The sequence below is a fragment of the Sinocyclocheilus grahami genome, unplaced genomic scaffold, assembly GCF_001515645.1.
Source record: "Sinocyclocheilus grahami isolate Dianchi unplaced genomic scaffold, SAMN03320097.WGS_v1.1 scaffold1122.1, whole genome shotgun sequence".
In the NCBI taxonomy this organism is placed as follows: domain Eukaryota; kingdom Metazoa; phylum Chordata; class Actinopteri; order Cypriniformes; family Cyprinidae; genus Sinocyclocheilus; species Sinocyclocheilus grahami.
This window is the reverse complement of record NW_015506301.1, coordinates 255,730-270,479: the sequence shown is the minus strand read 5'-3', so window position 1 is coordinate 270,479 and position 14,750 is coordinate 255,730. Positions and strand designations below refer to the sequence as shown.

At 35.4% G+C, this 14,750-nt stretch overlaps 1 protein-coding gene across 2 annotated transcripts; it reads right to left on the bottom strand.

Annotated features, from left to right (window-relative positions):
* Positions 1-1,988: 1,988 nt before the first annotated feature.
* On the bottom strand, positions 1,989-13,483 carry naprt (nicotinate phosphoribosyltransferase). Of its 2 annotated transcripts, none has more exons than XM_016252609.1 (13): positions 13,106-13,483; positions 9,557-9,684; positions 9,390-9,472; positions 8,229-8,359; positions 8,001-8,116; positions 6,302-6,495; positions 6,095-6,235; positions 4,446-4,530; positions 4,294-4,374; positions 4,107-4,209; positions 3,008-3,165; positions 2,237-2,344; positions 1,989-2,160 (listed from the first exon to the last, which is right to left on the bottom strand). In XM_016252609.1, the coding sequence occupies exons 1-13, from the start codon at positions 13,338-13,340 to the stop codon at positions 2,074-2,076; spliced, it is 1,650 nt and encodes a 549-aa protein (XP_016108095.1). In that variant the 5' UTR covers positions 13,341-13,483; the 3' UTR covers positions 1,989-2,073. The 2 variants fall into 2 exon arrangements, with proteins under 2 accessions (XP_016108095.1, XP_016108096.1); XM_016252610.1 differs by having other exon boundaries at positions 6,095-6,232.
* Positions 13,484-14,750: the final 1,267 nt, after the last annotated feature.

Below are 14,750 nucleotides of genomic sequence, written 5' to 3'. Positions count from 1 at the left end.
TGTTAGTTAATAAAAATGTTCACAGTCCATTATCTAATGTTAGCAGATAAGTTACGAAGTTTGATTTTGGTAATGTGCTAGTAAATGTTGAACTTACCATTAATAAATAAATAAATTCTGTGCAAGTATTGTTTATGCTAACTAATGTTTATAGTAAAGTGTTACTATTTTTATTTATTTATTTATTTTTACTTAATTTCATTGCAAGGACTTCAAAGAATGTCATCTAAAGACATGCTATTACTGTGTTATTATTTTACCATGTAAATACCATAGTTTGAGAATATATTGAATCAGTTACTATGGTACAATAGGTAATACCATGGTACTTTTGGGTAAGTGCCTCAACCTGTTATTTCTTATTGCGTTGCTGGTTTTAATGATAAGCAATAAGTAATAAATGAACATATTATGACATATTAAGTAATGTGCATGGAGCCAGATCTCTGAAAGTCCAGCTAACGTTACCTTGCGGACTGACTCTGTCGACCCTCCGTCCTCAGCAGTTATATCCTCATCTGATCCAGAGTCACACATCATAAACTCACCTTTATTACTGTACTTTTACTGTACTGTAATAACACCTGCACTCACAATAGCGCTCGCATGTTATCAAACTGCGCTAAATCCGTTAAACGCTGCTATCCGAACACGAACTAACGGCTATTTTACACTCGCTGGACACGGGTTTTAACTATATATGTGTCTAAACGCATCTCCATAACTCCATAATGTGATTTTTAAAGAATATAATTCACTCAAAATAAGTAAATCCACTTGTACGCTGCACGAGCATCTCTCGCGCTCTCGCGTTGCGTCCTTGGGGTTCAGCCAATAGAATCGCGTTGCTTCTGACTGACACACGCGGTAGCCAATCACAGCTCGAGAAAAACAACGGATTGACGGAGGGAACGTCCAATGAGGTGACGGTGATGGGAATAAAGGCGATTTGGAGCGGAAAAATAACTGTTGCCCCTGACAACACGGAGGCATCAGCGAGTAAACAATAAAGACGGCGGTTGTGTTTATCTGAACATTCATTGAATTGTTTTTAAAATCTTTCAAAGCAGCCGTAGTTACACATTCATCCGTTTACAAACCCGAACTCGATATAAAACTTTAAATATTCACACATTACGATATGATAGTTTTTTTTTGTAGCTAACTAAATCTAAAAACCATAAATACCATTTGTCACTAGAAGGAAAATAAGATTTTTTTATTTTATTTTATTTTATTTCAGTTACATAACTATACATAGGCCTAACTATATAGACATTTAAAATACTAATAAAACACACAACAAAATTAAAATAATAAAATAATAATAATAACACTCATATGAACAACAAACAAAGCCGGTTACCTTTTTTAATTAAATTAGATTTACTATGCAAATTGATATACTAAAAATGTACTATTTCTTTACTTATTTATTTACTAAAACTAAGCATACTAGATTTTTTTTCCTTTTACTAATTGTTTTATTTTTATATTTTAAATATAAAAAATACTTATTTTTATTTACTTTTTCCTTTAAAAAAAATATTTTAAATTATAAAAAATACTTGTATTTTTATTTCCTTTTACTAATTGTTTTATTTTTATATTTTAAATATAAAAAATACTTGTATTTTTATTTCCTTTTACTAATTGTTTTATTTTTATATTTTAAATATAAAAAAACTACTTTTATTTTTATTTCCTTTTACTAATGGTTTTATTTTTATATTTTAAATATTTAAAAAAAATACTTTAAGGTAGATCACATTACAATTAGGATTATGGGACAAAACACATTCATGAATCACTTTTGTACATAAAAGCTTTATTATGTTGTAAAACAAACAGTAAATAATCATTTTCATTACATCATCACTTATTTTATTAGTTAATCTTAAAATGAACCAATGCCATATTCAAAATAACTTAATGCTATTGGACCACAACAAGCAGCATTGCTGAATTTGTTATTAGGACATTTTTTTAAAGGGAAAAGGGGATTTTAATGCATCTTTTCCTTTAGATGTAATGCTTCTGACTTTGGTCTGTGCTCCATGTTTCGGCTCGGCTTCAGTTCGACAGCAGGAAGTTGCTGCCTTTACTGTTTCCTTTTGTGATATCAGACACCAGGGAGTGCAGCCGCTCTGATAAAGCCACCTTTAAGACAATGTTAAGAAACACACTTTCAGTCTGCAGATGTCATGTATTCCAGTTGCTGATATCGTGAACTCACGGTGTAATCGTGTGGCTCTTGTAGTCTCTTGTGAAGTGGATGCAGCGTTTGCAGAGAAATCTGTGCACGCTCACGACTCTCTGACGCACTGTTTAGGGGGAATGTGATCTGTGCACGCAATCAACACAAATCTCAATTAGATTCTGTACGAAAAAGCAATGAAATATACATTTTTCTGTTCAATTTAAAGAAATAGTTCACCCAAAAATGAAAATTTTATTAATATTTACTCATCCTCAGATCATCCAAGATTAGGATGAGTTTGTGTCTTCATCAGGTTTGGAGAAATGCAGCACTGCATCAGTGTCTCAGCAATGGATGCTCTGCAGTGAATGGGTGCCGTCAGAATGAGAGTCCAAACAGCTGATAAAAACATCACAATAATCCACAGCACTCCAGTCCATCAGTTAATGTCTTTATTATGGACTCATATTTTATGGACTCATATTTTAGCCAAAAGCAACAGTTTAATGTTAAAATGTCTTAATGCTGGATTAGTTTCAGCTTTTATCTTCTCCAGATGTTAACTGACGGACTGGAGTGCTGTGGATTACTTGTGGATTATTGTGCTGTTTTTATCAGCTGTTTGGACTCTCATTCTGACGGCACCCATTCACTGCAGAGCATCCATTGCTGAGACACTGATGCAGTGCTGCATTTCTCCAAATCTGATGAAGACACAAACTCATCAACATCTTGGATGGCCTGCAGGGTGAGGACATTTCCTTACATTTCATTACTTGTCCAATGGCTGATATTGGCAGTGTTTACCTGTCCACAGGTGAAGACATCCAAACGCAGACTGGTTACTTGAGCCGGTGTGACCGTTTGAAGCGTCTCGTTCAGTCCCAGAGGGAAGCAGGTCAGGGAGACGCCCGCTTTAGGAGCTGCTTCTTCTGACAAACAGATCAGATCCATCTGCGGATGACCTGCCAAACAGACGTTCATATGAACTCAATTCAGCTCATGGTGCTGCCAAACGTGGATCCTGTGAAAGGTGCACTAAGCTCTTTTTTTCACACATAATCGTTTTAGCATGTCTAAAATATGGCTGAGGAATATAGCTAAAAAAATACTGTTTAATATAGATGTCAATGCCTTTAATGGGACTTTTTTTTATTATATTAATTTCCATACTTTTTTTTTTCAGACCAATGGATTTAAATTAGAAAATGTCCTCATATCCCCTGATGCTTCCCCATTACTTTGGCTAGATAAGAAAAATAAGCGTTTTTGCAACATTTTATAATATTCTATCTATCGTCTAGAAATAGTCTATATTGTCTTGAAATATTGATATATTTCTGCCTTTTTCGCAATACTCTCGCTCTGTGTTTGTTTATATATAAAATTAAAGCAATATTTTAAGACAATATAACTAGAAAAATTAGATGGATAAATATTAATCTTTTTCAGCCTTTTTATAATACATACAATATTGTAGAATATTGTAAAAAGGCTGAACAAATCTATAAATATACAGTATATATACAGTGGGGCAAAAAAGTATTTAGTCAGCCACCAATTGTGCAAGTTCTCCCATATATATATATATATATATATATATATATATATATATATATATATATATATATATATATATATATATATATATATATACACTTTTTATATATATAAAGTATATATATTTATGTAAATATTTATATATTTAATCTGAAATGCTTTTTTAAGAAACAAAATAAAATGCACATTGAAATCATCACAATATTCACACTGTTGGTTAATTTTATGTAGCATTATCACAAAAAATATTGTGAATATTTGCTATAAGGTTGAATTTGTATTACAAATCATGAGAAAAGCAGAAAGTAATTAATAAAAGGGTGATTATAAACGGGTAAATACGGACCGTCTGCGTCCAGAAGCCTATAGACAGACTTGCGTCCCGGCAGTGTGCTTTTCTCTGGATCTTCACTCATCTTCATTCGGGGACGACCTCTGACCTCTATCAGCTACAGTGAGTGAGTAATACAACCATCAGCATGTATTAATTAAAGCACTATGTGTGAAATGTAATGCTGGGAAACCTTATATACCTTATATACACATCCCAGAGAGGGCTGACGCGTGCATGTGACCAGATGAGTCCCCACTCCAACCACGTCAATCTCATTATCCTGACACAGACAAACAGGTGATGCATGTCTAGATTGCTGTGTTTAATGTATCTGATGTGAAGAGCTCTTACTTTCTTGTTGAGTTCAGCGAGACTCTGTTCTGAAATACTGTTTGTGCCGACGATGATGAGAGACTCAAACTGAGGAACTGAGAACCTGCAGACAAACACAGAATAAAATAGATTTGAGTGATTGCATGCTGAAGTTGAACACTTTTACACTATTTTAGTATGAGTTTAGTATTGATATAATATTATAGGTCTGATTTAAAATAGATTTTATTTTCTGTTTTCATTTTAGTTTTTGTAATTTTTTTTAAGTATGTCTATATTGTTTTTATTAAGTTTTAATTTATAGCTTTATTTAATTTACTTTTAGTAATTTTAGTGTTTCAACAAACTAAATGAGAACTACAACAGTTGCCTTTGCAACTAGCTGAAAAAAGTCTTTATATATAGCTGAAAGTTTATGTAATAAAAATGTTTCTATGGTTTTCATTTTAGTTAACGATAATAACCCTGGAAAAACTGAAACTAAACCTATTAAATATAATTTTCTGTAATTGAAATGAAGCTGAAATGAAATAAAATAGAAGGATTAGATGAAAAACATAAACCTAAATGAAATGTTGCCTTGGCAACTAACAGAAATAAGCTTTAAGGCTAAATAGAAATATTAAACAAAGCTAATAAAAACAACAAAATTACTTCAACACCAAAATTAAACAAAAAAATATAAAAATACATATTAAATAATAATAAAAGTACACATTCTGTTGTATTTTTATTTTTATAATTGTTTTTCCTTTTTAATAAAGTATAATATAAAAATAAAAAGTATAAGACTACATTTCTATTTTAAGTTAATTTTTTAAAATCACACAGATCAGTCGCTCCAGTTCCAAACAGTTAAAATGACAAATAAATGCATACTCTGAAAGCGCTCCACAAGACATGTGATTATATTACTGGATGCTCGAAATTGAACGGGAGAATGCATGTTTTAAACAGTTGCACAGGTAAGTTAATCACCGTTCTAATCTAATGCCTGCTGCACTGTAACACACACACATAGGCTACAGACAGACCGTAGCACGTGCATCTCGTGCAGAGCACACAAAATAATTAAAAATAAATCCCACAGCTTCACTAGTAGAGAGACTCTGCCAGGTAGAATTCATTCACACACGCAATCGCTCTCACTAATGCATTTATATGAATGTAATCTTTACTGTGCTACTTTATCTGTATCTGATTTAGAACGAGCAGAAATCTATCTTAAGACAAAAAAAAAATCTTAAGACAAAAGAACTGATAAAAATGAGCTGTTATAGCCATGTGGGCAGCACTGTGTCATATGCCACAAGGCTGATCAGAAGAAATGGACAGCCCCTGAGTTAAATATATGAGTGTCACAGCAAAGGGTCTGAATACTTAGGACCATGTGATATTTCAGTTTTTCTTTTTTAATAAATCTGCAAAAATGTCAACAATTCTGTGTTTTTCTGTCAATATGGGGTGCTGTGTGTACATTAATGAGGAAAAAAAATTAACTTAAATTATTTTAGCAAATGGCTGCAATATAACAAAGAGTGAAAAATTTAAGGGGGTCTGAATACTTTCCGTACCCACTGTATATATATATATATCAGAGGTTGGCATAAATGCCAGTGTAATAATGTTGTGTTATTAGAGGTAGTAGTCTGAAGGAAGTGTCTCACTGTTTGCTACATTCTTTGAAGACGTGCCGCACTTCCAGCGACTGCTTGCAGATGTCCCCGCTGTCCAGCCTGACGCCCAGCGGCCGGTACTGCAGCTCATACAGAGCCAGAGCCACGGCACAGAAGCACAGCAGACCGCTGCTGCAGCAAAAACATCAGTCAAAAACATCACAGCACACCACACTACTGAATGATCACGTGTCTTACCAGCTGACGCTGTAGCTGTCAATCACGGGCAGGAAGTTTTGTGGGTAGGCGATGGCGTAGGACAGGAAGGCCGCCAGCTCTCCCTCCCGAACGAGGCTCGTCTTTGACCCCAATAGCTGACAGACACGACCCAGCCAACCCTTCACCAGACAGATGAAGTCAATAGGGCCGCCGCCGCCGCAGGGCACCAGAGTCTGCCATCACAAATCAACACACATGCTTTATCGTTAAAGGTCAGTAAAAGAAATTAATACTTTTATTCATTTCAACTGATCAAAAGTGACAGTAAAGACATTTACAATGTTACAGAAGATTTCTATTTCAAATAAATGCTGTTCTTTTGAACTTTCTATTCATCAAATTATCCTTAAAAATAAAATGCATCACGGTTTCCACAAATATATGAAGCGGCACAACTGTTTTCAACATTGATAATAATCAGAAAGGTTTCTCGAGCAGCAGATCAGCATATTATACTGATTTCTGAAGATCACGTGACACTGAAGACTGGAGTAATGATGCTGAAAATTCAGCTGCGCATCACAGAAATACATTACAGTTTAACAGATACTCACATAGAAAACAGATATTTTAAATTTTGTAATGTATTTTTAAACAAATAAATACAGCCTTGGTGAGCAGAAGAGACTTCTTTCAAAAACATTTTAAAAATCTTAATTATTCCAAACTTTTGAGTGGTGTGTGTATAGAATATTGCAAAAAAGGATGAAAAAGATTAATTTCAATCAATCTCAATTTTGAGCTATATTGTCTAGAAATTGTGTCTATATCATCTTGAAATACTGATATTTTTCACATATTTTTAATATATATTCTCAGTGTGTGTGTGTGAGAAAAAAATTATCTATATATACACAAAAGATCTATATATATGTTTGTATGTATGGATGGATAGATAGATATTTATATGTATATTATATATAGCACTCTCTATTCTTATTAGACTTGCACTCTATTTATTTACTAACTGCTTGTTTTCTTAAAAAAAATAAAAAAAGCTAACACTTGCTTCTCTAATATTTTTGTATTCTATTTGTTTTCTTTTTATTTATTATACAGTTAACAATAGCAAAAAAGGCCTCTAACACTAGCTTGCTCTATTCTTTGTTTTCTTTTTATTTATTATATGATTTGTTTTTGAAACTTGCTACGTGTACTACATTAAGCTAACTGAGACTTGTTATAGCACTTGTGTATCACTGCTCTCTTGTTGATTTTGACTGCTTCTGTTGTCCTCATTTGTAAGTCGCTTTGGATAAAAGCATCTGCTAAATGACTAAATGTAAATATTATTGCTGTCAAAGAGAATAATCACGATTAATTGCATCCCAAATACATAAAGATATACATAACAAAATAAAATAAATAAATATATATTTATATACACACACACACACACACACACACAGTACACACACACATATATTATGTAAACACAAACTTTGGGTGTGATTAATCGCGTGTGATTATTATACATTAGATATTTGTTAGATATTAGATTTTTGGAATAATTAAGATTTATGTGTGTTAAAAAAATTATGTATATTACCGACCCCAAACGTTTTAACAGTAGTGTGTGTATATGTATATATATATATATATAAAAATTATAATTGCAAATTGATTCCAAACTGAACAAACCACTGAAATATTCGGGTTCATTCAGTGAAACGCCCACCTGTGGCCACACCTCCTCCAGAGAGGAAAAGGAAGTGACATAAGAGTGCGCCATGGTTCCCGCCACAGGAATGCCAAACAGACGGCCGGCGAGAGCGTTACTCGTCAAATCAAAACCTGGAAAAACAATCAGCAGTAGCCGTTCACATGATGCTTACTCAAAGAGAATAGTCCATATGACTGTCATTCAGCAGGACTTCAGTGGACTCGTCATTCCACATTCACTCACCACCAATGTATGTGTATCGAGAGGCAGTCAGGCCTCCGTCAGGACCCTGAGCTCTTCTGAGCCCCATCTCCATTAATCTGCGTCTGGGACCTGCAGCCAAACGGAAACGAGCAGCGTTGCTACACACCAGACTGAGAGGAGAGAGACTTCATGAGCACACAGTCGTTACGCAGCCAGCCGCGACAAAAACTACAGATTCTGGAGCCGGAGTCCTAATCGTTTTTAAAACCAATAAAGCACAAATCCCATTTCTAGAGTGAGACCTATTAGACATTTTGATACAGTCTGCTGAATTGATGTTCACTGTAGTAAAATAGTTTCAGTTACTTTATAAAATAAGAAACATTTATTAAAATGAATGTAAATAACCAAAAACAAAACAGTAATGGGGCTGTTCCACAACATGATGAGAAAACAAGTAAATCATCTTATTTTCTCTACGCAAATTGAGATGTTGACTGGAATCATCAACTTTAATAATTCAGCCTTGTTACCAAAGTTACTATAAGAAAAATAATAACAAATAATACCAATAATAATAAATATACAGTCTATATACAGTAGTTATATATTAACTGCAAAACCATAAAAAAATTGGTACTTGACAAATTAAATATTATCTTTAAAAACACTTTTTTAAAATTTACTCCATTTATTGTAACATTTCTCATGTTCATTTAACAAACCTTGCTAAAAAAAAAAAAACTATACATTAAAAAAACATTTACTAAAATGACAAAAACAATATTACTACATTTAACTAAATGAACTAAGATTAAATTCAAATCAGAAAATACTAGTTCAAATTATTTTTTAAAACTAAAGTAGTATCTCAGTTATACTAAAATAACACTGACTCTGTATTTTTTTAATATAGCTCTATTTTTTGTTTAATTTTTAATGCTAACAAGTCACACACTTCTTGGTTCTTCTGAAATCATATAAATATTAGGTTTGACTTCCTGAGGTGGATGAATAACACTGTTTTGAACATTAAGCACTTCCCTCTGCAAAAATGTAACATTTCAAGGCTTATTTTGACCCTGTTCATGTTGCCAGGTGATTTTAAACCAGCATACTGTCATATAATCGGTTTTTAAAGGCACCACTGCATTCAAGAAACTAATGAATGAATGTGCTTTAACAGAATGCTGTATTTACCTGGCGTAGTTGACCAGGCAGAGCAGACTGGTCTCCAGCAGCTGAACCACGGCCAGCGGTCCAGACACTTCCAGCAGAGGAACCTGAACACATGAACAGCAGTGTGAACACTGGAGCTCTGGCAGCAGCAGATCAGATTACAGCTGACCTTTGAATGGCTCACATACTCGAGCGAAGACCACGGACCCCTCAGGTACCGCTGACACAGACACAGACGAACAGTCCAGCTCCTTCAGATATGAGAAGAACGCAGCATCTGTGCCTGCTGGGAGAACGGAGCGCAGATACTCCACATCTGAAGCACACAAGATGATGAAGAGCTTAGTAAATAATACAGACAGAATCTACAGGATGCACAGGACAGAAGCAGAGTAAGAACTACTTCCTTTGCATGCATGCATCATGTTACAATCAGTCTTGGGGAAAGTTACTTTTAAAAGTAATGCATTACAATATTGCTTTACTCCATAAAAAAGTAACTAATTACGTTACTTAGTTACTTTTTATGGAAAGTAATGCATTACATTATCGTTACTTTTTAAATCTGGGCAGAGCTTGCTTGTTTGTTTTTAATATAAAAAAAATTATTTTTTGCAAATGTAAAACTGAATCTGTTTTTTTTGCAAGTGAGATGAATTAATGCATGTTCACATTTATTCTATAACTACAGTAACATCTTACTCCTGATTTCTCTCAACGTGGGGACAGGAGAGCTGTCAATCAATAAATGTGTGTTTTTTGCAAGTGAGATGAATTAATGCATGTTCACATTTATTCTATAACTACAGTAACATCTTACTCCTGATTTCTCTCAACGTGGGGACAGGAGAGCTGTCAATCAATAAATGTGTGTGGGGGGGGGGGGAACTGGAGTTACTTATTTGAAAAAGTAACTTAGATATTTTCTTGTAAATTAAAAAGTAATGCATTACTTTACTAGTTACTTGAAAAAAGGTGCAACATGCAACTACTGACAGATGGCGTCAGACTAAGACATGCATGTAAAGAAACAAGTGCATACTCTTGGTGGGTGTGTTTATCATTAAATCATTAACTAACACATGCATACATTTCTGTCATAGTCTAACTAGAAAACAGTGTCTCAAAACCAAGTGAGCCTAACTAGACAGCATCTTGGCATCACAGAAGTGCCCAAATATGCTGCAAAACAAGTAAACCCAAAATACTGTCCGAGTAGGGAGCTCATGTGCTTTTGAGACACGGTCAAAAATGCTGTCTAGTTAGGCAGTATTCGGTCTACGCAGTCAGATCACCAAAAATGCTGTCTATGTGGACAGCATACTAGGCGTTGAGATGCATGACCAAAAAAGCTGTTCAGGTTGGGATCTCTCTTGGTTTTAATACATATGCCCAACAAATGCCGTCTAGTTAGGCAGCATACTAGGTTTAGTGATGCATGACCAAAAAATGTCTAGTTGGTCAGATTATAAGTTGAGACAGTTCAATCAACGCAATCAGAATAAAAGGTTTTGAGACAGTTACTAAAAGTTGTCTATGTAGACAGCATACTAGGATTTGAGATGCATGACCAAACATGCTATATAGGTATAGCTAACTAGGTTTTAAGACACATGCCCAACAAATGCTCTCTACTTAAGCAGCAATCTAAGTGTTGAGATGCATGAGCAAAAAAGCTATTTGGTTAGGGTGCTCACTTGGTTTTAAGACATATACCTAACAAATACAATCCATTTAGGAAGCATAGTAGGTTTTGAGATGCATGCTGATAAAAGCTGTTTAGGTAGCCTGTTCACAAGGTTATAAGACCAATGTCAGGTAGGGAGCTTATTTGGATTTAAGACACATGGCTAACAAGGTAGGTAGTTCACTAGATTTCAAGACGTGTCAGAAGATGCTATCTAGTCAAGTAGCATAATAGGTTTGAGATGCATGCCTAAAAAAAGCTGTTTGTGTAGAGTGACTGATTGATTTTAAGGCATATGCTCAACAAATGCTGTCCAGGTAGACAGCAAACTAGGTTTAGTGATGCATGACCAAGGGTAGTCTGTTCACTAGGTTTTAAGATATAAAAATGGTGCCCAGTTAGGCAGCATACCAGGGTAGATATGCATGCCCAAAAAAGCTGTTTAGATAGTTCACTAGGTTTTAAGACATGACCAACAAATGCTGTCCAGTTAGGGAGCATACTTGGTTTTTGAGATGCATGACCAAATAATAGTTTGGACAGCATACTAGGCGTTGAGATGCACGATCAAAAAAGCTGTTTGGGTTGGGATCTCTCTTGGTTTTAATACATATGCCCGACAAATTGCGTCTAGTTAGGCAGCATACTAGGTTTAGTGATGCATGACCAAAAACTGTCTAGTTGGTCAGATTATAAGTTTTTGAGACATAAGTTCAATGTAGACAGCCTACTAGGTGATGAGATGCATGGGTAGAGTGCTCACTTGGCTTTGAAGGCATATGCCCAAGAAATGCTGTCTAGTTAGGCAGTGCACTAGGTTTAGTGATGCATGCTCTAAAATTCAGTCTATGCATTGTTTTGACAAGTACCTAAATCTACATAGGCAGGATACTAGGTTTAGTAATGCATTTACAAAAATTCAGCCTGTTTAGTCAGATCACAAGGTTTTGGGACAGCTGTCAAAAGGTGTCTATGTAGACAGCATACTAGGTTTTGAGATGCATGAGCAGATGAGCTACTTTAGTGGGGAGCTTATTTGGTTTTAAGACACATGCCTAACAAATGAGGTCTAATTAGGCAACATGAACATACTGAGTTTTGAGATTCATGCTGAAAAAGCTGTTTAGTCAGTTTACTAGGTTTTAAGGCATATGCCCAAAAAATGCTGTGTAGTTAGGCAGCGTAATATGTTTAGTGATGCATGCCCAAAAGTTCAATCAACGCAATCAGAATAAAAGGTTTTGAGACCGTTTCTAAAAGTTGCCTATGTAGACAGCATACTAGGATTTGAGATGCATGACCAAACATGCTATATAGGGAGCTAACTAGGTTTTAAGACACATGCCCAACAAATGCTGTCTAGTTAGGCAGCATATTAAGTTTTGAGATGCAAGACCAAAGAAAGCTGTTTGGGTAGAGTGCTCACTTGGACTAAATTAAGTGATGCATGGCCAAAAATGTTGTCTGCTTAATCAGATCACAAGGATTTGAGACATTTGTCAAAAGCTGTCTACATAGACAGCATACTAGGTTTTGAAATGCATTCTCCAAAAAGCTGTTAAGGGAGTCAGTTCACTAGGTTTTAAGACATATGACCAACAAATGCTGTCCAGTTAGGGAGCTGGAGCATACTAGGTTTTTGAGATGCATGACCAAAAGAAATACTTGGGTGGGGAGCTTACTTGGTTTTAATATATGTGCCTAACAAATGCTGTCTAGTAGGCAGCATATTAAGTTTTGAGATGAGTAGGGTGCTCACTTGGACTAAATTAAGTGATGCATGGCCAACAATTTTGTCTGCTTAATCAGATCACAAGGATTTGAGACAGTTGTCAAAAGCTGTCTACATAGACAGCATACTAGGTTTTGAAATGCATTCTCAAAAAAGCTGTTTGGGTAGTCAGTTCACTTGGTTTTTAGACATATACCAAATTATGTCTAGTTAGGCAGCATACTAAGTATTGAGGTGCATGCTCAAAAATGCTATATACACATTCTTAGTAGGCGAGCTACTAAAGTTATGTCACAAGTACACAGTGCACACACTCACCGTCATCTGAGAAAGTGAAGTTCTGCAGGAACAGCAAACAGTCGCTGAGACCCGCAAAGAGTGAGAAGCCTCCGCCGAACGGGTTATCGCGGAAAAACAGCTCGAACACGGCCGGCTCGTTGTGTCTGCCCGCGCGCCAGTACGCGTACGCCATGGTGAACTGGTACAGATCCGTGAGTAACGGAGGAACCCGGTTGAGCACGGGGCGCGCTTCATTTCCCTCACATGTCGCCATTTTCCGGTTCAGTTCATCAGGTTGTTGTCGTTCCCTGTTAAGTTTCCTTCAGTGCCTGTCTTGTCCCCCCATGCTCACGTGTAACCGGGTGACCCTTTACACAGTTACACGACTCGTGCTAGTATGCAGTCTCCGCCCTACTACTCTCGTGCGTACTTCAATCACTGTGTTTGTAAACTGGTGAGAGCTTTAACACTCTGACTAAATGACCTTGCTGATACCAGCTCCTCAGACTGGAAATCAAATTAAATTGCACTCCAGGAATTGGAACACTGCCGAAGTATTAATTAACTAACTTAAATTTATACTGTAATTGGCTACTCTGGCTCAACTATAGTCGTTTTGAACTTTCCATATTTTATTAAATTAAATCCCAAACGTATTGGTTAAATGAAGCCAATAGGTAAAGAAACGTGGAGATTGGATAAAAAAATTAATGATGAAAAAAAAATTGATTTAAATGTTTTCTGCCTTCTCTCGGATTTTCTTCAAGGAGCCTTGCATCGCTCTGGCAAATGTTTTGCGTTCTTCCGAGAACTTTGTATTTGCTCTCAAATAGTTTCGGTTCTGTTGAAAAAAATGTTTACAGTCCCCCGAGAAACTTATCATTCGCTCTCAAGTTTTCGTTCTTTTGCAAAAGTAGCCTATTGTGTAGTTTTGCGAGTGAAGGCAGATTCTCGAGGAAACGCAAAAGTTTTGCAATTGAACGCAAAAACATTGAAATATATATTTTTCCCACACTATAATATATAAAATAATCTAGTTTTTTTCCATCACCTAAAATATTTACTAGAAGACCCCTGGGTTAAGTAGCTAAAAGATTCATGAACCCGCTCCGAAGTTCGGTTAAGGCTAGAAGGGCTACTATGCGCACATCAATATAGTGTAATATTTGTCATGCTGAACACCAATAATTACAGTATTTGCATTATTGTAAGGGGTTGGTTTAGAGTTGGGGGTAGGTGTTGTAGACCAAAATGTAATGGGTAGAAAATGTAATTTAGCCTATTACATTACATTTAGTCATTTGCAGACGCTTTTATCCAAAGTGATTTACAAATGAGGATAATTGAAGCAATCAAAATCAACAAAATTGCAATATGCAAGTGCTATGACAAGTCTCAATGACAATTACGCTGTGACAATTTATTGTTGGTTTCCGGCCATAGCGTATGCCTTCTAGCCACAACCCCGAAGTTCCGATCTAAATCAAATGATTTGCGATACACACTCCGAAGTTCCGATCTAAATCAAATGATTTGTGAAGTTCCGATCTAAATCAAATGATTTGTGAAGTTCCGATCTAAATCAAATGATTTGTGAAGTTCCGATCTAAATCAAATGATTTGTGAAGTTCCGATCTAAATCAAATGATTTGTGAAGTTCCGATCTAAATCAAATGATTTGTGA